At 43.1% G+C, this 24,931-nt stretch overlaps 1 protein-coding gene across 2 annotated transcripts in view; it reads left to right on the top strand.

The window, feature by feature from the left end:
• Positions 1-24,931, top strand: part of ADAM22 (ADAM metallopeptidase domain 22) — a 1,243,161-nt gene that overhangs the window by 793,546 nt on the left and 424,684 nt on the right. For both annotated transcript variants that reach the window (XM_078663588.1, XM_078663589.1), the window contains 2 exons: positions 6,631-6,702; positions 10,349-10,515. In XM_078663588.1, coding sequence (XP_078519714.1) covers positions 6,631-6,702; positions 10,349-10,515 — 239 coding nt within the window. The remainder of the gene's footprint in view (positions 1-6,630; positions 6,703-10,348; positions 10,516-24,931) is intronic.

The raw sequence follows: 24,931 nt of genomic DNA, 5'->3' as shown, positions 1-24,931 counted from the left end.
GGGGATGGGTACAGGGGGAGGCCTTTAATGGGGATTTTTTCCCGGACTGCGGGAGGCTCAATGGAGGTGAGGGAATGCGGGGGGGTCAGGGATTGGGAGCATGATGCCGTGGAAGCAAGGAAGGAGGGTCGAGGTTTCAGGGCGATGGGATGAGCATAGTGGGCAAGGCTGGGTAATCCTAAAGTAAGCACATACAAGCTGAATAGGGTTGGACAAGCAGCGCGCCGGGGGGCACCAAGTTAGGTAGCTAAGAAGGAGGGAGCGACGTTTTTTTTTTTTTACAGGATAGAGGAGGGAGGGGACCGGGTTGGGGGAGGAGGCCGTCCAAGAGAAGGCTGAGCATGTTTCAGTATGGATTTTCCCTTGGACAGCGGAAGCAGCTGCTGCAGCTGGGATGGAGCGCAGACAAAACTAAGCGGATTGAAGCTGCAGTTTTGCATCCCTCGCTCTGCGAAGAAACTACAGTTTTGTTGTTGCTGTCCCTGGGTGATGGAAACGTTGTGTTACCTGGCGGGACAGTGTGTCAGGAGAACCGCGAGTGCCAACGTGCAGTGCATCACTGCTTCGGTTGGGCCACGTCCACGCACACGTACTAGGCCAAGGAGAGCTGCTAGAGGAGCCGTCAAGGCGCTGGTTACAGGAGTCAGTGTCATCCCAACGCACACAAGGTGCACTCAGCCCCGGCATAGGGTGGGACTTATCCCTGGACCCGAGCAGCGGGAAGGAGGGGGTCGAGGGAGCTGACGTACAGTGATGCAGTACAGGCCCCTGTGGGAGTGCACATGCTGTAAAATAACAGCTTGCTTCATAGTTTTTCTCTACTGTTCAACAGTTTTTGTTTCCTCAAAGAGGCGGCAGTTTAAGACTTTACCTATTTATTTCTCAACTGTAATCCAATCTCTCTATGAAGTGTTTGCGCGTGCCCCTCTTGTGCTGGGAAGCATCAAAATTATAACCGGTTTCGACGGAACCTATCTCTCCCTCACCAAGCCCATGTCTCACCACGCAGCTGACCGACCCCCTGCGTTTAGCCTACAAAGTAGTTACAACGCACGGTCTCTCACCTTCCCAAGTAACGAACCCTCATCACCCTCCGGCAGATGACTTCAAACCCCCCTGGTTCAGAAAAAAAAACACTTGACTGATTGATCATCAGTCGCTCCCCCACCTCACCCCAGGTATGACCTCTCACCTATGAGGTCATAAGTCTTTCTCACCTTGCAGGAGTCGCAGCACCTCCTCCGGAATGGAGGGAGCCTGCATGACTGAAGCCTATCGGACACACACAGGACAGGCTAAGACTCCGGTAGGCCCTCGAGGGTGTAACTTCAAGATGCCTGGGCTAGTGGGGGGGCTCGGTGAGGTTAAAGGGGCGGGGCCAGTGCAAGCTAGGGGAAAGGACGCGAGCCGTTTGGTTGAGCTGTTGTTCTCGTGCTCGGGGCGGCTTTTCAAAGTGTTTGACAGAGGGGTGGTGCATTAAGTCTAATCTTTTGGCGGAAGCGTGACTGAAAACAGATCGGTATAACCCACACGCAGTGTTTCCTGCTGTAGGTTAACTTCTCATGCATGCTTTTATCCACCAACATAGTGCATGCTGGTACTTGTGTTTACTTTATGCGCCGCAGTTTCCTAATTAGAATGGGCTAGCTTCGAGAACGGCAGTCTGTTTAGCGTTCATCACATCTTCCCCTAGGAGCGTGAGTGTGTCTCGTGCAACTGCCGTACAAAAAGGGATGCAGCCATGAAGATATACAGTAGCGCAGTAAACACTGTTTAGTGATTACAGAACATTCAACACACACACATTGAGCTCCCTCCCGAATAGTGTACTGCCATACGCAGCCCTCTGGTGCAGTGGACAGTTAGGTCTCGCTTGAGACAGCTGTTGCTTTTGTTTACAGGGGTTAGAGTCCGCCCTTTGTTTACCATTAGTTGGTTTATCGTCACTCTTGCTCCTCGTTAGTCAGCGCGTGCCTGCTTCACTTCCGCTTTGTGTGTTTGTCCTCCCCATAGAGCGTTACCGAAGTACTGCTACCTTGCAGCACACAGTGTCCTTCCACTGTTCGTGTATTTTCAGAGGTACTTTTTCAGTTGATTGACTGAAGGCGGTAGAGGAATTCCATTATCCACCACCCCAAACCAGAAATGTTCTTCAAACTAGGGGGAGTAAAAATAACATACACTCAAATAGTTTTTATAATGGGTCAATGGCAAAACTAGAATCCGTTGGCAAAGCAAATGCTTTAGAACAAGTCGGCCTGGAGCGGGTCTTGGAAGAGACGCGGGAGGGGAGGAGCGTGACGCCGTGAGCGTGCACGTTGGCGTTCCCTGCTTCACGCGCGTTCACAGACCGGTGTCTGCTCGTGCACCGGTCTGTATCACTTGGGGAGGCAACAGGATGACAATAAGGCTCGCTAGAAGCGAGCCCTAAAAAAAACCTGCAAGTGGAAGAGGACAGAGACAGACCTCATTCAGGAATGAGAGGGAGGTAGGCTGTGCAAAGAGTCAAATAGAATGATGGTGACAGCATAGGCAGAGTTACATAGGTTGCCTTATCACCTATAACGTGATTCGCAGGCGTATCTTTCAGGATTCCTACAATATGGGTTATTGGCACCATCCTACTCACTCGTGATAAAAATCCCCCACCTGTTATTGGACTTACGTACACACTATACAGTAATTACCCCCACCAAAATAATAAATGTTTCATATATTTATAATCCTCTATCATCTAGTTAATATGAACCATATCTAAAAAGAAGGAGCCTATGGTTAAACATTTTATTCTCAAGGCAGTTGCTCTTTTAAGTAACAAACAATAAAGGATTATGCATACATCCAAACACATTTCTTAATCATCACATAAGGTGTACAGGGCCTGCAACACTTTCTATTTCGGCATCCCTTAAACTACATCTTGTGAATACTCCGTGGTTGGAAGGAGAAGGGATTTTCCCAAGGAGTGGAGCGATAAGCCAAAGACGTTTCACCATGGGAAAAAGTTTTCCCTGTTATGAAAAACATAGTAAAAAAAAATGTTTTTGAGCAAATATGCTGGCATTTCACCATGCACAACTATACACTGTATACAATTGCACATGCAGAAATGCGTCTGCCTAGACGAAATTAAAAATTCACAGTGGATTTCAAGAAAGTGCCTGAAACGTGACTGTCTAAGGTATAACCGAGGAGACCTTTGCGAATTCCCAAAATGAGCACATTTCCTTACGTGCAAAGTTGTAAACTGATTTACTATTTTTTTTTAAATAATGAGGCCCACGAATATAACAGCTGAGATGGGCAGACACTCCATTGGTCTTTGCACAGTGTAGTGTCAAGGTGGTAGCCCTAATTATCAGCATTTCAAACTGGCGATCACAAACATCAAAATGTGTGCACCCAAGAGATAGTTTGTGGTCACTATATGTGTGTCTGCGGTCAGCTGATCGGAACATCTGTACTTTTGTAGGTATGGTATTTTCAAACCATAAAATCACAGGATGGGTACTGAGAGAATATGCGATATTACAACGCATGTAATACATCCCATGCCATTACATGTTACATCGCATACCATTACAACGCAAGTCGTTACAACGACTTGCTGTAGGGGCGCTGGATATTGGAATAGTATAATTTACTAATTTAACTCCAGTCTGTGCAACAGTAGGGAAGGTGTTGGATTTTAATTACAACCCCTTCTGCCCCCTACAGCAAGTCATTGTAGCGACTTGCGTTGTAATGGTTTGCGATTTAACAACACGGTCGTTGTAACGACCGCCTTGTAATGGCATGCGATGTATAGCATGCAAAGGAAAGCATGTCTCCCGTACTGAGGCAGAGGCTAACAAGGACCCCATCTCCCACTTCTAGCTCCTCTGCTGGTTCTTTGTTCTTTGATCAGTACTCATAGTGCTCCCAAGTCATGATATATTCCCATTTCATGTGATTGGGTCACCAACGCCAAACCATAACCTGAGAGCTAGCCTTGGCTTCCTGGCACTAGGAATTTCACTTTCTCAGATGCTGAGACGCTGTCCCTTTGCTTTGTAGATTACTTATATACTGCACCGTCTACTGCACCGTGGTTTATTTGTTCAGTGTGTTTTCAGTGTTAAATGTCTGTAAGAAATGTCAAAGTAACTCAGTGCTGGGCAAAGAATTTCAGTGCTCTATCTTTCAGTGTTGTGTATGTTGGTGAAAACTACTTAATCCATTTGCTCATTTTTTGTAACTGCATTGCTATTGTGTTGTATTTTCATTTTAAGCAGTCTACCAATGTTAAAAATAATTTAATGAGCGGAGATAAGAAATTGTGTTTATTCCAAGTGCTCTACTATTTTCATTGCATTTTGTGATTGTTTTTCTGTGAATTGTTATTTTGCTGTGCTTTTTAGCACTATTTGTGATCATTTTCTACTATAAATGTATATAAATTGTGAGATACGATTAAGGTTTTGTTTTCTCACAACTATCACACTAACATCTTCATTGCAACTGTGATAATCGTGCTGAGCTGTATCTCAGCTCACCGTATTCCACCTCCATTGAGGTTGACCTTTATTGCTTGTTTCATCTCAACAGTCAACTGATCTGGGCTTAATCCATCACCGTTCTTTAGCCCACTCTGCCACCCCAGTTCAGACATGGCCATATGCAAATCAGTCTGACCCTGTGCCTCATGGGAACAGTCCAGCCCGAACTGCCAAGCCATGCCTTCCCTGGACCGGAAACAAGCTACCGAGGACCGGTTGCTGGCATTTCAGCCGTCTTCAGCCCGGCTTGCTTGAATCCAGTGGCAAAGTGAGCAAGGAACTTGTAAATAGGGCGCAACATCAAAATAAGTTCCTGTTGCAGTGAAATGCCCACCGCAACACCCACGGCCCACCCTTTCACGCTAAGCATAGCATGAAATGGGGTCTTATTTACAAGGCAGAGTTAAGCCAAGTTAAGTGGCTTAACTCTGCCTTGTAAATATGGCAATGCCCCTATCGCCACCACAATAATACACAGAAACAAGAGCCACCCATATGTCCTTGCAAACTGGGTAAGTACAATTGTACTGAAAAACAATGTTCACAAGGAACTCATTTCAACATTTCAATAACACATTTATGGCAATTAAATAATTTGCCCACACTAATAACAGAAAAAACAATTTATACTGTAAACAGCGTTGCAGCAACCGTGCTATACCTGAAGGGAATTGGTATCCCGTCCGGACTTGGCCCTCTATCACGGGGCCGATTGTTACATTCATGTAACCGGCGAGTACGAGCCGTATCTCCATACCGGAAACAGCCACGAGTAAAAGTAACCACCTCGAGTAGAAGGGTCTCCATTATCAAGCTGAACAATCATATAAGTGGAAGAAATATACCACTGGCTCGAAATAATAGACGAGTCGCTAGAACGTTGGATTCATCGTTTTTCACATATAATACTGTCCCCAGATCAATTGTCCTGATGAGACCCGGTACCTAGAGAGGGTCGAAACGCCGTCGACGAATTAGAATAAAGAGACACACACGAAATAGAATTGTCTCATTTTACCTGTGTTCTTTGTTTGTTTGTAAATTTTGTACTGATAACCTTTTGAATATATCACAATGGTCACTGTATATATGGTTACGGTCACTACACTTGGGGAATAATCTTTTTAAATGTTTATATGTAATGTATATAACTGTTTCGTTGCTGGAATAAAGTGCCTACTTCGGTGAAATAGGCTAGAATTAATTGGATGTCTAGTGAGCTTGTCAAGCATACATAACTAGTTTAAAACCAGTATAAATTGTTTTTTCTGTTATTAGTGTGGGCAAATTATTTAATTGCCATAAATGTGTTATTGAAATGTTGAAATGAGTTCCTTGTGAACATTGCCTATCGCCACCACAACGTCATAAAAACTGACGGTGTGGTGTCTATAGGGGCTTGTACATATGCCCCTGAGTATGATGAAACTATGAGTAGCACTATAAAAAAAAATTATATGTGAGCCAGAAAGGTGCTACAGAGAGATGAGGTGCGTTGTTGGTGAGTGGTAGTGAGGGACTTCATGGAGAAGGAGGAAACACTCATTGTTTTGAACATTATTTTCCGGATATGGCCCGGGATATGCGGGTGGTGGTCGATTATGTAGATTCCAGAAATTTCTGTCAGGTGGTGGGGGGGCCCGACATTTAAAAAAATTCAGCTGGGCTGGCTTAACCTTCAAAAGTTTGAAGACCTCTGCCTTAGAGGGTTGTTGTCTTTCCCTATACACAAGTTGTTCCTCTTCTTGGTGGGGATGGTTACGGGTACCTTCGTTTCGCCAGCTCCTTGCATCGCTGTCTGAAGCAAATGGTGCCTACTTGATAGGCCCTAGTAGCTTCCTTAATTTCGACAGGGCGCATTTATATAAATCTATATGAGGCATCCATTCTCTTACAAATCTGTCCCAATTAATTTTCTGTGCAAGCTTTCTTAATCGTTGATGTATAAGTCTCTGAAAATGCACGTTTATGATGCTGGGCCATTCCTGTTCTTTTCTGGGGAGGGATCTTCAACCAGATTAGGCTACAGCACGCGCCCTGTAAGCATGCTATACGTGTTTATTCTTATTTTCTCTGTTTTCGTATTTTTCAGTTTAAAAAACATCGGTTATCTGTTGGACTCACGAACAGCTACACCAAATCGGTTGTGAACATGGCTGACTTGGTAAGTATTACTAATGCCTACATTTGTTTAAATGCGACGCACAAGGGTTGAAAAACGGGAGCTGCAAGGGGTTCATGCTTATATTTAGAAAATAATGGCATTAATTACAGGCTACACATCTACTTTCCCTGTATTAAGTCATTGTAGAAGCTTAATTAGGGAGTGTACCCTGAAGAAACAGGCATGAGCTGGAACGGATTACATTGCACTGCATTGTGATTAAACCATATGTAGCGGGCGACCCTGACGCCTACATATGCAGATTTACAACTTGTATTATAAGTCCAGGAAAATTAAAAGAAAACAATGTCAATTCACCTGTATTTATGTCCCTGCTCTAATGTCAGTGCATTTATACGCAGAGACACTTATTGTTTTTCATTTGATAAAGATTTGCATGTTAGACAGTTGTGCTTATAACTTTGGAATAGCGATGCCCTCTTTGTTTGGGGTTTCATAGACTAACAGCTAGATTCATGAAGGGTAAATCGGCTCGCAAAGGGCCAGATTCTCAGAATTTGGCCCTTTGCGAGCGCAATTTTTGCATTTGTGATTCATCATCCCAAATGCAAAAATCGCTATTTGCGAAATCGCATATTTGCGAGGATTTGCATTTAAGGAATCTCTATTCGAGATTCCTTAAATGCAATTCATTAACCTTTTTTAAATTGCGAATTCGCAATTTTTGGCCGCTATTTGCCACGAAGTCTGACTTCGTGGTAAATAGCGAAAAAATAGAAAAAAGCACTTTAGTGCATTTTTCTCAGTTGCATGTTACACACACACATGTCCTTTGGACATGTCTATGCGCAACACCTGTGTAAATTTGCATTTCAGGGGTGCTACAGGGTTTCCTTTGGACACCCCTGGCACCCTTGAAATCGCATCCGTATTTGCGATTAGCAAATTGCTAATCGCAAATAAGGAAGATGTAGGAATCGCAATATTTTTTGCAATTCCTACATGAATCCCGTTTTGCAAGTCCTTAATAGCGATTCCTTATGAATCGCTATTAAAGACTCGCAAAACGGGTGTTTGATAAATCTAGCTGAAAGATTTTAAAAATGAATCTAAGAAAAACGACAGCAAGTTGTACTATCCCTGTTGGATACTTATAATCGTTGTATGATTTTGTCATTTGTCATTTTCTTCACGCAGAGTTGTCTAATTTGACTGAAGTTATTTTCTTGTGTGTGTTTATTAGTTATGTGCTGAGAATACAAATGTTACATGCATATTACAAAAAAAGTTTTTGAACGTTCATGCACATTGACTCATGACTAACTCTGTGTATTAGCTTCAAATAATTGTTTAGCATTTTTGGCAAGCTAGCAATATATATTGTGATGCGTCCTCCCCCCGCCCTTCCCCCATGGACCTTAACAGCACAGACCCAGTTTTTGCTTGGACTTCTAGACTGTGCCCTCTCGCCATCAAAGAATACAAAGTCGCACAAGGCACATTTATATACGTACTCTTGTCAGGCAGAGGCCCTTTCCGCACAGAAATACTCATTAGCTCACTTACTGTAATAATTTGTAATAAACTAACATTATTGCTGCAGTTCATTATTTACAGTAATGGCCTTGATATTTCCTTCTTTCGATCAACTTAATTCTCAACGCATTTTAAGACTGTGTGGTCTCTTAATGATGAGAAATATTTCATAAGATACAACCATGTGTAAAATTACTCTAAATTCACAGTGTTCACAAACTCTTTCAAACTTCACACACTCACCTCGCCCTGCTCGTGCTGCCCCAAAACCACTTCCTGGAGACGCACAAACATATTGTGTCACAATAAGACTTTGCCTCTGCACCTTAGTGTGTCACCCGAAGCCTAGACTCCCATAAGGAAAATCAATAAAGTTCAACATAATTTAAACATATCTTTGTTACTGACCATTGATCCAGGCAATAGTTCTAGTAGGGACTTGATCCTCGGGATAGGATGCATGAGGAGGACAAAGGACAATATATAAAACTTTATTAATTGAATCTATGTTTAGTACTGTAATCAGCACATACATATGCGAAACCCACCTCTCTATCCTTTATCTATTCTTAGAGCTGCACATGAGGTCTTGTATCCATGGGTGTGGCCGGCATTCTGTGGTATTGATTGGTTGGCCCACTCTTAACACTCCAGTGAATGTGCTGATACAACTTCAGTTCATAAATACATTTACAAATTAGTTAATTCCTCTGAGTTCAACAGAGAAGGGTTGGTCCAAGGAGCTTTCACTGCTTGAGTCAAAATTAACCTACCTCACCCCCCGTACCGACCAGCTTCCACCCCACTTCTCTTTACCCAAATCAAACCCTGCATTCCACCCCCACCCAACCCAGCTCGGGCCGGAGGATTGTCAAACAAAGAATGAAACAGCCACGGGGAGTCAAAAGTCCATCCCTGCTGCTGGTGAGCACAGACTGCGAGGCCTCACAGTGAGAGCCAATGAAGAGGATTTGGACACTAGCTCCTCCTTTGTGGCGCTTCAAATACAGCTCTGGTCTGCTGCAAAGCTATCCAGACTCAGGGGGGCAAGACAGCAAGTGACCAGGCTCCCTTTCTGTTGTTTCACTGTATGTAACACCTCATGGGTACATAACATTCATGCTAGAATTTAGCTACCTTATAAGGAGGGGGGATAAAGGAGCAGGTATTCTTACAGGCACAATGTGATTAGGTAAACAAATAAAACACACAAGCGTAAAGCTGTTGAACTGCTGGGATCCACTGGGTTCTCTAAGGATCCTGCACAACTGGGCTCTGTCAGTGTTGTATCATATCATGCACTGGGAAACACACACTTCAGTTGAGGGGTACCACCCATTATTCATTGCAGTGCTTGCCTCTCTGCAGTACATGCATGGTCTGCCCAAATGGTTGATGGGCCTTCCCCAAGAACCTCCTGAAGCTTGCTCCTTTTCCTTATCTATTTTGTGCCCTCCCAGGACGAGGTGACCTGTTACTGATTGGTCTGCTGACCAGATTCATGATCTCCTGGCTGCATGGCCGACTGAAGGCAACATTAGAGTCAGAATCCTATGCGGCTTCTCTGACCAATATGTGTCAATCTATGCGCACACCTAGGTCGCCTCGTGTTTATGTCAGCACTGCAAAAAGTTGATAGGGCCCACTTTTTATGTTTTAGGATCATTCATTCTTATTGATATATTCTAAAGAAAAACATGGTGACCCTGATTTACCATGATTTTCTTGTAGTTGTGTTTTATTACAGATTTTTCTGTGCCATATCCCTACATTTTTCAGTTGAGAGACAATATTTCTTTTAGTAGCACACGTATCTGGTGAAAACATATCTTCAAATATATTTTTCTCCATGTCTCCTGCCCATGCCTGTACAGGTGAGTATGGGGTCAAGAGCCTTTCTTCACAAGCTCAGCTTTTGTCTTCAGATTGCTTCTTGCCAGGCCTTCTTTGGGCCCCTAAAAGGATGCTGCAGTGGGATGTTAAATATCTGAACTGCTTGCAAGTGGATCTATGTGTAGGAAGTGATGAAAGGAGCTTTCGCTTTTCATGAAAAAATGCTTTGAACTTTAGATCACAGATTGTTGCATTGTTTCGAAGAGAGAATCAACCACTATACGCCTCTGACGCGTCCATTTTGTTAATGCACTAGATATATAAAGAGCAACTTAACACGAGGATCGTATTGGTTGCCATGGAAACCTGGGCTACTGACAACAAGTTCATCATCTCTGAAAACCCTTTGATGACACTGCGCGAATTCATGAAATACAGGAGGGATTTTATCAAAGAAAAAAGTGACGCCGTTCATCTTTTCTCGTATGTATATTTGGCCTACATATCTCTATAGTCTAGTTTGTGTTTTGTTCAATGTATTTTTAGAGCTTTGATGAGCAAGGAATGTAGAGTGATCCATTTGTTCAAAAGGCATTGTGGAAGAAAAAACAAGTGATATAGTTTCTCCTGTAACTTTATCAGTGTCTCTCCTTCTTGTGTCTTCATTAGCACGAACATCAGTCGTTTATAGAGATGAGGGGCCATGCCACATAAAATGTTCAACGGCAGCGGTTTTTTGAGTATGTTGATAGTAAAAGTTGTCTGTGGTCTTTTAGTTTGTCAGCAGTAGACTGCACTGTACGTGTTATCACAATGCTGCACGATATAATACATTTAATATTGATACCAGGCATATTTCGTTTTTTAAATCTTGCACAACAAAATTAAAATTCTTCCACTAGAATTTTACCACTGAAAAATGCAAATGACGCTGACACAAATCTGTTTACATGATTTGGTCAGTACTGCCCACACATTTAATACAGTAGACACAAGCATGTTGGAAGTGCTCTATGGAGCAATCATCACCACAGTGTTTCAGGATACCTTTGTATCTCAGTGTACTTTTTTTTGCAAGCTACAAATTGGTCCTAGCCCTTTGATGAGGCCTCCTGCACAGTGGATATGTGGACACTGTAGTGCGCCGTACCCATCCTATCTCCTTTTGTAGTAAGTGGCAGTGCCTGGCTCCACACTGTTGGGTGCTCTTATTTTATTTCACGTTCGACAAGTAGTCAAGCGCTAAAGGCAACAACCTCTGTGTTTATCCGCACCCATGTCACGCCCAGCAATAGGGAGCCGGACATTTAAACTTTGCTTTCGGCAGAATTACATACTCTGGCAATGAGCTTCTTTATTCCAGTCACTCAGGTAAGTCCTGTAACAATGGCGCATCATTTTCCACCCTCAGTAAAGGCTTTTTGTCTTGTTGAACCTGTAATGTCTTTTACTTTGTCCTCTTCCAAGGATACGTGCTATGCTTAAAACCGGGGAGAGAGCACTCTGCCTAGCATACTCCCACACATTTCTCCCTGACTCAGTGTGGTACATATGGTGTATGATAACACACACTTCAGTTAAACTCACAAGTCTTTACACTATTCACCATTGTTGATCCAGCCCGTGGTGTGTATCCATGGACACATGTTTCAGGATTGTTGACCTTCTTTAGCAGAGAGTAAGAAATGAGTTAGGAGGCGATTGGAAATGATGCTAAAAGTATTCTCCTGTTTCAGCACCTCTCTCAGACCTCAGATACATTCTCCTGAGCCTGTCAGCTCAATGACTTCAAAATGGAGCCAATCAAAAAAGGGTGAGGGAGCACACTTCCTGGAATAGCAGTACACATGTATCCCATTATATATTGTGACAAATGCAATTCTTGATAAAACTCACTTTAGTTACTCTCAAAAGTCTTTACAGTATACACCATTGTTGGCTTGGCCAGTGTTGTGTATCTCGGACATGTGTGGGGTCCAGGGTTTCCAAACGCAGTTTACTCTACTCGGTAGATCGGGCAGACCGTCTGGTTGGTGGACAGGCTACTCTGCCATAGTTGTGACGGAGTACCTTGCCCTCTAAACCCAAAATTTGATCTTAAGTACCTTTCTATAATTTGGTTCCATCAAAATTCACCCAGATTCTTCGAACTCTCCTATATGTTGGATTTATGTCCATCATTCTTTTTAAAAGTAATACCTATTGAGTAATTCCATGTACCATTCGAGGCTTTTTAATGTTACACTGTTATCATTATGCCCAAATTAATAGCACAGAGACTCTTCCATTCCATAGTTATCCTCACCAATGTATGTGTTATGGTAGGTTTTACTTCCCTTAGATCAATCATTGCATATGTACATGTCTCAAATATTTTGATCCAGTATTCTGTCAGCTGTTCACAGACAGCCATCATATGAATTAGATGTGGCTGCTTTTGTCTGCCTCTATATACATTACTGCCCGGGGAATTTTCATTTCTCTCATTAAACATTTTAAGGGTTGAAATGTGTTATCATAATGAATTTCTTAGTCACAACTTCATTATTTGAGAAGCCAACGAATCTTGACTATTTATCTACCCACTTTGGAAAAACATAAGTAATAACTATAAAAAAATACAAATCTTTGATCCTTGTTTTTACTTGGGCAATGCATAAATTGTTCAATGTTTCAGGATATTAAGACAATGTCACTCCTTGGTTTTAATACGTTACTAATAGTTGTATGTATTTAAAAATTGCTGTTTAGGGATCCGAAATTCTTCTCTAAGCTCATCAAACGAATGATATTTGAATTACAGTCCAGAGTTATCCCATAAATCAGTACCTCTGATCAGTCAAAAGGTTTGCCAAAAAGGATTGTTCCTAACCAGCGACTCCTCATGTTGTTGTGGATTATTAAAAATGTTTTATATTGTGCCAGCTTGTGCTTAAATCGCTACAAAAAAACTTCTATTTGATTTGTTTGGGGTGATTCCTGGTTCTGTACATCCCAGATCATATAATTTCAGACATCTATAGATATGAACATATGTTATTGAGACAGACGGCTCTGCAAGTTGTTTCATCATGTTACGAACTGCCGCTGCTCTCCAATTGTAAGATGAAAATGAGTGAACGACAGCCTACTTTGCAACTAGGGAAGTTGTAAAAATTGAAGGGATCATCTGGGCCTCTTATGGCTCCATATAAGCCCATCAACACTGAGTGTAGGGTTTTAGAAACAGTACAAACTGAACTGAGAAACGTGGGCATCAGGGAATAAAGAATTGTTCTGACATCTGATTATTCACAGGCTTGGATGCTCAAAGTGTTTACATAGTTTTCAATGCCGTTTGCAAAAACCTTTGGGGATACCAAGCATTACTATTGTCTTCCAGAAGAGTGTTCACTCTAGCTGACTGAGTGCCTTCTCTCCGTCCAGTGATCAGGCGTGCATTCTGACCCGAAGATGTCACACAGAAACATAGACATTGCAAATGTGTTGTTTGAGGTCATGTCTCTTCACAGGGGAAAGCCATGCTGTGAAGGGGAGACTAACAACTGGGTAAATGTGCACACTCTGTTTCTTATGATTCTAATATAGAGATTTGCATCTATCGCAATTAACAACATTGATTAGTACGATGGAGGCATGTGCACTGTATTCACATTCTTAGTCAAGATAATAAACGTGGCTATTTCCCATTATGCTGGTATATCTCCATCTCCCTCTGTAGTCCCCAATAATTTTTGAAATAACTGTACAAATACATGTGAAAATATTTGAACAGATCTTTTGGTGTAAGTCCTGTTGCCTTACTATTGACGACCTTGTAACTACTGAGTTTATTCATGATACAGTGATGGGGCGATGAAAGGGGCTATAAATATGACTGCCTAGTAGGCTGAGGTTGGTGGGTCTCACTTTCTTATTTTAATTCCGATTTTGAATGGTTATTACAAAACTTTGTAAATTACAATTGATATCATCATCAAAATCTGTATAATTATTAGAGATTTAGTAAATAGCACAGAAATGCTCCAATAACCTGCTTTTTATCACTAGTTATTTGTCCTCCCTTTCTGCAGTAATTCAAGTAACCGGGATAGAAATTTTTTTTCTCATCCCAGTGGCTAATAGCGTGCCAATCTTATCACTCAATTCAAAAGTCTTGAATCTAGAATTCCTATTCCTAGGCAGTCTCTCAACCATGTGTGTTGCAGTTATTATTTAAGCATATCTGTGCCATTGCCAGGCCACCCTGTTTTAGATTTAAACCTATATTAATTGATAAAGCCTCATCGAAAGGAAAACAGCCATCATCAGTGTAAACATAAATACACTGATACATTCCTGCACAACCACAGACTAAAATTCCATCCAAATAAAGGAAAGTGAACGAGAATGAGTACTTTTTATTACTTCCTGAAGGGGCCAATGCAAAGTAACTTTGTTATACAAAGTACCAGCTAAACGACCAGTCTAAAATAATTTTGCTTGATTTTGGTTGTTTAGAGATGTCACTAAAACAGCATTTTCCAAACTGTGCGTTATGATTTTTGGTGGGTCAGGAAAGTCTGATCAATAAAGAAAGATGTGTTTCCCTTGTCATATTTGCTGGTGCCTCAAAGATAGAGGTTTAATGTTAGGCTATGTCTTCTAGTTAATTGTTGAAGGATTGGTAATTACTTTTCTTTCTCTGACTGTAAAGTGAAAGTAGTGCTTTAAGTGAATAATGTGACAATCTTGCTGGACTACAAGGAATGTGAAAAGTAAGGCTGTAGGGTGTCTTTATTTGCAACACACACAATGTTAATACCTGTGGATGAACTGTATGCATTCACCAGTTAGGAAAACAAAAATGAAGCACATTATTCTGTAATTCTGAAGTATGATGGAAACAAAGATTTTAATAGGATCAAAACGAATCCAGATATTTTGCTTGATGATGCACATATGATAAATAATCGCAGAAACCATATTTTCACACATCATCATTTGTGTGCTGTATAGTTCTATCAGTAAAACTGTGTGTTGCAATGTTAATTGTCCATTTCAATGAAAAAGGTGCTATATGTAAATAAGAATGCGGTGCCGCTCGTTGTGAGAGCTTCGTGTCACTTCAGGCTGACCCTTTGCTACAGGAGTAGCCCTGAACCTGATCCTGTCTGCCAAGCAATCGCTTCTACAGCGTGTGGGAAGGAGCATCTGTGTGGCCGCAGTTGGAGGTGAGAGGCGCCGCTCCGGGACTGCGAGGACCAGCATTCACCAACAAACAGCTGGTCCTCTTCCCGCGTGAGCCACGCCCCCTCCCAGTGCCACGCCCCCACCAGCGCGTAGAAAACCTCTCGCGGCCCCCGCTCCGCGGGAGCCGCTCGTTGTGAGAGCTTCGTGTCACTTCAGCCTGACCCTTTGCTACAGGAGTAGCCCTGAACCTGATCCTGTCTGCCAAGCAATCGCTTCTACAGCATGTGGGAAGGAGCATCTGTGTGGCCGCAGTTGGAGGTGAGAGGCGCCGCTCCAGGACTGCGAGGACCAGCATTCACCAACAAACAGCTGGTCCTCTTCCCGCGTGAGCCGCGCCCCCTCCCAGTGCCATGCCCCCACCAGCGCGTAGAAAACCTCTCGCGGCCCCCGCTCCGCGGGGCCGCTCGTTGTGAGAGCTTCGTGTCACTTCAGCCTGACCCTTTGCTACAGGAGTAGCCCTGAACCTGATCCTGTCTGCCAAGCAATCGTTTCTACAGCGTGTGGGAAGGAGCATCTGTGTGGCCGCAGTTGGAGGTGAGAGGCGCCGCTCCGGGACTGCGAGGACCAGCATTCACCAACAAACAGCTGGTCCTCTTCCCGCGTGAGCCGCGCCCCCTCCCAGTGCCACGCCCCCACCAGCGCGTAGAAAACCTCTCGCGGCCCCCGCTCCGCGGGAGCCGCTCGTTGTGAGAGCTTCGTGTCACTTCAGCCTGACCCTTTGCTACAGGAGTAGCCCTGAACCTGATCCTGTCTGCCAAGCAATCGCTTCTACAGCGTGTGGGAAGGAGCATCTGTGTGGCCGCAGTTGGAGGTGAGAGGCGCCGCTCCGGGACTGCGAGGACCAGCATTCACCAACAAACAGCTGGTCCTCTTCCCGCGTGAGCCGCGCCCCCTCCCAGTGCCACGCCCCCTCTCCGCCCAAGGGAATATCAGTAAGACCAGCGACGCGCGCAGCGGGACGTGCGCGGGTCGCAACCGGGGCGAAGACCGGGCAAAGAGCGGGCCGTTTGAGGCCGTTCGAGAACGTGAGGAGACCGGGCCGGGCCATCCCTCTAGGTCCTCACTCCCACATTATCCAACTGTACCTCACCGATTGCAATATCTCTCAATCTATCCCACTGAAAATGAATACTAGGAGTCACAAACAGAAGAAACTAAAAAAGGGAGGGATAGGAGATCAACTTTTAGGTCCAATGGATGATTTTCTCACTAGGGCTAATACCTTCATTGATCACAGTATTAGCTTGATAGAGCGAAGAGTATCCACAGACCTCGCAAATGCGAGACGTTCCTCTATGGGCCCATTGGCCACAGCAAGAACTCCAGAGGTAGAGTACGCCTTAGCCGAATCACCACAAAGAACCAAAAGGCTCAGTCTCCCGAATAATGTAGATCTCTCAGCCTCTCAACTTTCTCTTGCATCCACTAACTCCGACCTAGAAAGAACACCTGAACTCTTACGTGTGCACACACCAGAAGAAGAAAGACAAGCAAGAGGGAGGAGGGAGGGGGCTGTCAAGAAGAGGAAGGAAAAGGGAAAACCAGACGTAGTCAATGGAACTAAAACATCTGAGACAACTGACCTCATTACGCCCCCAAACCTGACGTGTTCGCCCCCAAGAGCGACGGACACTACTAGTCATCAGGTTTTAGTACACCATTTTTCACCCAATAATAACACAAATACTATTGCTATAAGCCCACCTGTTATAATTCCCCACAGCAATGAACCAGGCACTTCTGACCTGGTAAATAACATTTCCTCGGCACTAAAATCTTTATTTCAACCCCTTGAAAAAAGATTAATTAACATCGAGACCCAAATGTTAATAATTATCAACTCTTTGCAATCTAATTTAGCAAGTGAAACTCAAAAAAAGGGAACAAACAATCATTCTGTATCTTCCCTACAAAGCAAAAAAGCTATTCAAACTTGCCCTGTAACTAAACCACTACCGGTTACAAAAAATCCTGTAGTAGGAAAACTGCTTCCGGTAACAACAATCTCAACCCCAAATCCCAATACACTTCCAAAAGCTCCTGTCACAAAACCAACAAAAGTAGCCACGCCAGCCCCCATAACCCCAGTTGCCACAAATATTCCTCAGAGTAAACCAAACTCTATGGCAAATAAAGGTACCACGCGAGGAGTCCCTGAAGCTAGATCTTATATGCATCTACCACCTGAAGCATCGCCATTTGTGGTTGTAATGACGGGGGTACCAGAATTAGTAGGGGAGACAACAGAGCCAAACTGGTCCTTAAAGAATAAGGTCCAGTATTGGCTGAATATAAATCGTCCTTCTCCCCCCAATTCTATAAGTAGGATAGCCACAGTCAGTAGGACCCCATGGGTGGGACACACAAAAAAGGCAATACAGGGTGATTGCATTGTTATTACTTTTGAGGACCCTAAAGTCGTTGAACATATATGCTCCTGGGAACAACATAATCCAACTGGGGGTATAGACACAAAGAGTCTTTCCTTTTTTTATCCCAAAAAGCATTATAATAACTATTTCAACGAACAAAACAACTTGTGGCGTAAAGCAGTTGCACAGCCCTGGGATTTTACTAATGTTAGATTTAAAATCCCCCCACAGCAGAACGGCCAAGAGCTCTCCTGGTGGTCGACTGACCAAAATTACCATCAACAGGACGGCCCATGGCAGGTAATGGGACCTCGTAATAGAAGAAGAGACTGTGAACAATGGGGTGTTCCACCACAGCGGCAGTTTAGACCCAGATACGGAGACACACCATACTGGGAAAACTGGCAGGGCATTCCAACAATGAACCGATATACTAGTCTGGAGATGGTCGATTGACCATCACCAGATTCCACCAATGATAAACTAACCATATCATCTCGGGTCCCGGAAAGGGAAATGACGAAGGGACAAGATAATTGTTCATGTTCACTGCCGGTCATTTTCTGGAATATAGCAGGACTACGCCCCAAAATTGAAGATGGTTCAGCAGCCAAATTCTTGGAGGATGGAAAAATAATATGCCTCCAGGAAACATGGGCCACAAAAGAGCTACACATCGCAGGTTATAAAACTTTTTTCTCCTCAGCCCTCCCCAGCATCACGGGCAGACCCAAGGGGGGCTTGACCACCTACATAGCGAATACTATCCCTAACTTGAAACTCCTTAAAAGTGAGAATACATCAAACTACCAATTATTCTCTATTGCAGTTGGCAAAGAAACTATTGTCATCCTAGTAAACCTCTATAATAACTTAGAAGAGGACAACTTTATCAAAATTCTTCTGACAATCCAGGAAAAAATTGCTAGATCTATCAATCTATACAGGAAAAAAGCCGCCGTCCACTTACTATGGGGAGGCGATTTCAACATACATCCCTGCCCACACTTGATCAATCATAATTGTGGGATAGTGGACGAACAGGACAACCCTCTCGCTCACTTTACTCATGACGGAAAAGGGGAAGTGATGAATAATCTCCTTACAGATCTGGAATTGTCTATAATAAATAAACAAAATCCGGTTGACAATACTTTCTGTCCTACATACCTAGGGAGGGGACACGAGACCACGGTCGACTATGTCCTCACATCGGATGGGCTGAGACAGCTTACCACGGATTTTAACCTACTGGCAAACAATCTAAGCGACCACTCAGCCCTTAGAGTAGATCTGGACCTCCTAAATCACCAAACACACACAACCATAATTGCACACACCCTCTCCCAAAACAGACTAGAGGTGGGCAAAGTAAATGGTTTCACGGTGAAATGGGGCAAAATTGATCCAATCCAGCTAAGCAGCAACATAATAAAAACTTTATATCCCTACATAATAAAATGCCTAGATTTGGACTCTGATGATAACATCGTTCTTGTAAACTTCAAGATTATCTTGGACAAAATCAAACTACTGCTGACCAGGGAAAACAAGTCAAACAACCCAACAATTCCAGGCTGGTTCAATCACGAATGTACCACCTCACTAAACAAGCTAAAAGAGGCCCTCAGACAACAAGAGACAAACAACTGATCAAACATCTAAGACTTCAGTATAAAAAGGCCAGGAAACAAAGAAAACAGGAGCTGAAACAGTCCTTATGGAACGATTTACATAAAAGTACTCTTACAAAAAACAGTGAATCTTTTTGGCGGATTGTGAAAACCCCTTTTCTTTCTGATTCTAGCAGACCTCAGATTGATGTAGCGATAGAAGAGGAAACCTGGGTAAACCACTTCTCCCACATTTTTAAATTAACACCATCACAGGAAGAAACAGCTTACTCTCATCCTCCTGTCGACTTTCCAATAAATTTGCAGTTCGATATCTCCGAGGTTCTGAAAGCACTGAACTTAAGTAAAGGGGGCAAGGCCCCAGGGCCAGACGGGGTCCCTGTGGATCTCTTTAAACAACACCTGGATCTTTGGGCCCCTATACTCACCAGAGTATGCACCGCAACAGCGAGACTGGGCTTAATGGAGTCTTGGTCCAACTCCATTATGGTACCTATTTTTAAAAAAGGGGATCGTCAAGATCCCAAATGTTATCGACCGATCTCTTTATTGGACACCACAGGAAAAGTAGTTGGCAGAGTAATCCTGGAACAACTCCAACAATGGGCTGATGATAGTAAGATCTTATCGGACCTTCAATTTGGTTTCAGAGAAGGGTTTGGAACTGTAGAACAGGCTCTCAATCTAAGTCTAATTGTAGCCAAGTATATTCATGCAAAGCAGGGGACAATGTACATGGTATACGTGGACTTGTCCTCTGCTTTCGATTGCGTCTCCCATGCAAAGCTATGGACCCTTCTGCGAAACATGGGGGTAGATCCCCCACTACTGGACTTCCTAAGGGAATTATACACGGACGCTTCTGCACGAGTGCGCTATGGGATAAAGGGCGAGCTTACTGCGTCATTCAAGGTAGAGCGAGGTGTCAGGCAGGGGTGCGTCTTGGCCCCCTTCCTTTTCTCCCTATATACAAACGGGTTGGAAGAGAAAATGTTGAGAGGGGGGCAAGACCTCTCAAGACTAAAACAACGCATGATCCCGGCACTGCTATACGCGGATGACGCGGTAATCTTGGCTCGCACTCCCATAGAACTTCAGAAATCCATAAATAAATATGCCGATTTTATGGGAGCACTAGACCTACATATAAATGTGAAAAAAACGTTTATAATGGTGGCTGGTGGAGGGAAAAAACGAATTAAGAACATTACCCTAAATAATCAAAACCTTGAGAGAACCCCACAGTATCCCTATTTGGGCATAATGATCGATGAGAAACTAAATTGGAAAGCGGCTATCGAGTCGAGAAAACACGCATTTAGGAGAGCTAACACTGCCCTGATTAGTTTCTCACAAAGACTTGGAAGGAAATCACCAGTGGAGATGTTACAAATCTATTCCGCAAAATGTTTGGCCACTGCTCTATATGGGGCTGGCGTCTGGGGACATGTTGATGCTGGATCTCTACAAACAGCTGAGAACTTGTTCATAGGATTTCTTCTATCTGCCCCGAGGTGCTCATCAACATATGCATGCCACATGGAACTAGGAATCCCCTACATTGAGGATCTAATAAAAGTCCAGCCACTGCTACTATGGAGGCGCATATGGATATCCGATAAGAACATGCTGACCAAGGCCATCTTAGAGGACTCAATGGCCCTGGATAATGCGCACAGGATAGCCTGGCTTACATATATTAAGCGATTCTTTACGGATATGGGCCTAGAAAGATATTATACTACTCCACAAGCATTGATTGAGATAAGCAAGAAAGAACTGAAACAGAAAGCAATGAGCCACCTAGAGTCACTCAGAATTACTCTGTTATCAAACAAACAATCTGCACAACATGCAAATATGGTACAGCTAACGCCACAAATCCAGCCCTATCTTGCATTGGAGTTTAACTCATATGAAAGGATGCTTTTGACTAGGCTCAGACTTAATTTGTTTCATAGACTAGTAGCCTTCCCGCAAATGAACATCTGGGAAGGAAAATTGACTTTATGCCCCTGTGATGAGACCTCGGCACAAACATGTATGCATACGATACTGTTCTGTAAATATCATCTCCCCCATAGGAAAATCTGGCTATTTCCATTACTAAAAGCCTGGGGTTTCAGACAATGTCGTCCGGCCATGATTTCTTTGCAGATGCTAGGTTCTGAGCGCACCTGTTACCATATATTGAACTATTTAAAATGTATTATCAGACACCGAAAGAATCTGTAAAAAACCTTTTTTGTGTGACCTATTTTTTTCCTGTAAATTTTATACTGTTGCTTTTATGGTTTTATAATGACAAAAACCGAATAAAGAAATTATTATTATTATAAAATAAGAATGCGCTACCACACAAGGCTTTAGTTACATTCAGAAATCTAGCTCCTCATGTCCATTAAAGGTAGGTGGATCACTAAAGTAAGTTTGTTGTTCTAAAAAGTGGGTCATGGTTCTATAAACTTTCCACTACACTAAAATATTGCTTCTTCATTCCTTTTGTTTCTTCCAGTCCTGCCATAGTTACACTTGGCAGCTAGGAATGTCCATACAACAACAGCACCCCCTAATGTAACTGGTCAAAGAGTGCAGAAAAGTAGTGGTGAGCATGCTTGAGCATAAAGTTTCAGGTACCTTAGAATGCAGGACTACAAGGTAATCTGGTGTACTTCGTGAAGGTTTCTCAAGGTACTCTGCCTTTGGCAGGGTTAACCCCCCCCCCACCCCCCATGACATAATATTCAGTCAGCTGTAGGTGAATGACCCACAATTGTGTCCAGGAATTTATCAAGCCATTTCAATATAGCACTCTTACTTTTTAAATCCATAATCCAGAGTGCTGACAGAGTCAGTTTGTGAGGCAATTAGATGTAGGAGAGACGGGAAAGCAATGCAAGTGAGAATGCAATACACAGAAGTACCATGCTTTGAACAATATAGCAAAAGTCCATTGGAATACTGCAAGTAGGAAGTCACTGCATGCTCTAAAATAGTTCTCCTTTAAATTAAACATGTGCTTTATCCCAATCACTCAAAACACAACGGGCCTGATTATGATTGTGGGTGGAAAGCCTTCGGCCAGCTATTGGAGGCTTTCCTCCCGACATGTTAGGTGTAAAGTCGACCACCGTATTAGGATGACAGTTTAAACCTGCGGGGGGAATCCATCGTGTTTTCGACAGGTTCAAGGAGCCTATTGGTCCATCAGAAACCCTGCATATTCCTTTAACCTTTTCCGTGCGACCGCGTTTCCCCCTCCGGTGCTGGGCCGTAATAGAAACGGGCGTGGTCATGACGGAACGGTTCCGTCATGAGCACAGCTCAACCGACGCTCATGACGGAACCGCTCCGTCATGAGCACCGAAGGGGATAATGATGACGGCTCTGCCATCGGGATTATGATGTCATTTTCTGACAGCCTTTCCATCTCGGACTTTCTGACATGGAAAGGCTGTCATAAAGCAACATTTGGAGCCCCTAGCAGGGTCCCCTTACCCCCTGCCCCTCCAAATTTGGGCCTGGGCGGTATCTATGGCTAAACATACCTGGTGCCTGCAGGGATGTTTCAAAACAATGATTTTACATTGAAAGCTTGAGCTGAGGGCCTTTTCCGCCCACCGCACAAGCTTCCATTGTGAAATGAATGTTTGTGACTGTCTGATTGGATCCGCCAACCTAAGGTCGGGCGACATCGTAATAAGGTCCAACATGTTTTGTAAACACTGCGAAAACACAGTTTTTGTCTATTTTGGGGGGTATATGTAGCTGAACAAACCCTGAAAAGCACTGACTTCAAAAGATATGGAAAACACTGAGAAACCACCACTGAAATCCAGAAAAAATAAACACTGAAAGCAGGACAGCCTAGCCATTTCATATATTACTTCTTTGTACGTATCCTCTTTGAGCTGAACTATTATTATGATTAGTGCTTCCAGTTCGAAACGTTGGCCTTAGTATTTCTTCTCTTCAGTTCTACTTTTCTTAACCTTATCTGTTTTAAAGGAACGTTTTGGCCCTGAGAAAACGGTGCATGTTCCTTATCAATTGCATAAAATTCCATGATATTCAAACTAGGCCCAGATGAGATTTGAATTACGACAGAGTAATTCACGTATTTTTGGTAATTTCATATAAAGATATTTATGCAAAAAGACAGAGATTATGCCATTATTTGTCATTGTGTAATTTCAGGGAGAAATTTTAATGCGCGAAGTACTATTTATTTGGGTGATGTGAGCAGCATTTCTGGTAAAGTGTTTACCCAGACGGAAAACTACAAATCCGAATGTGAGCGGATTTCTACACTTGAGTATTGTGTATGTATCCATGAATAATATGGGAATATAGCCCTCCAAACAGCAACCATTCAAAGGGTTTTCATAAATGTATTAGATTACTCCTAACTTTCACCATCCAATTTTTATACACCACTTAGCTACAGAATGTTGGAAAAATCACACGCTGTTATCAATGGATGGGTAGTGATAAATAGCTTTCACAAGATCTCCTTAAACATTTCAGGATTAGCCTCATTAACGCCATAAAGTTAACACATGGTATACACAGTCGGCCCAGCAGCACCTCTAACAATAACCCACATCCCTTTAGTGTCAGCCACACTGTTCATAACCACTGAACTAGCATATGTGGCATTACGTCATAGGTTGCTATATTGAAATTGACAGGATGTTGATACGAAATGAATTGCAAAGACAACTAACTACATTTAGTTAATAGTAATAAAGATTTTATATAACAACTGTTAGAAATGGGATCCCTGGTTGGCTAAGGCTTGCGCCAAAGCCAGGCAGAGACCACCACTCTAGTCAGGGCAAGGGAGTTACACGCCAAAGATAACCCCTTCTCACCCCCTTGGTAGCTTGGCACGAGCATTCAGGCTTATCCCGGAGGCCATGTGTAAAGCAATTGCACACGCACACAGCAACAACATCCCAGGCACACTACAAACGGAACTCCATACGAGGTTATATAAAAAATAGCCTTTGTATTCTCATAACACATTAGAATAGTAAACACATAATATACATGGTGCCACCTGGCACTGGGTCATATCTACAAGGGATTATATACACCTGACAGGGCCCACTGGACCACTGTCAGAACCATCACAAAGCGAACTTAGTAAAAATAAAACAAATCATAAACGTACAACCAGTAACTACTGGTAATCACTGTACTTAGCATCAGCCTGTAACATAAACTACATTATGCACAGTATCACATCAGGCGTGAATTACATTCTGCGCCAACCTCACTAGCATAAACACATTATGCAATACTCTCATAAATTTAAGCGCATTAGACCCTAACTTCCTAAGCATAACTCACATTAGGAAATAATCTCAGTGGAACATAATCTCACTAGCATAAACCATACTAGGCAAAACAACCTCATACATAAACCTACATTTAGAGATATCAAAACAGGATGCATAAATCATACTACATGAATCACATTTCCTAGCACCACATAAATCACATTTAGCACAAAGTCTCCTAAGAAAGTCCATAGTAGAGGCATAAATTACAATAGGGCCTGGCGCCCTATTTACCTCCCAGTCCCCCTGGCCAACTGGCCATCTCAAAGGGGCTCAAATGCCCTGTGTCCAGAATGTCAGGGTGCGCTGCCAATGC

Source organism: Lissotriton helveticus, chromosome 10, assembly GCF_964261635.1.
Source record: "Lissotriton helveticus chromosome 10, aLisHel1.1, whole genome shotgun sequence".
NCBI classification, from domain to species: Eukaryota; Metazoa; Chordata; class Amphibia; order Caudata; family Salamandridae; genus Lissotriton; species Lissotriton helveticus.
This window is presented reverse-complemented; position numbering and strand designations above follow the sequence as displayed.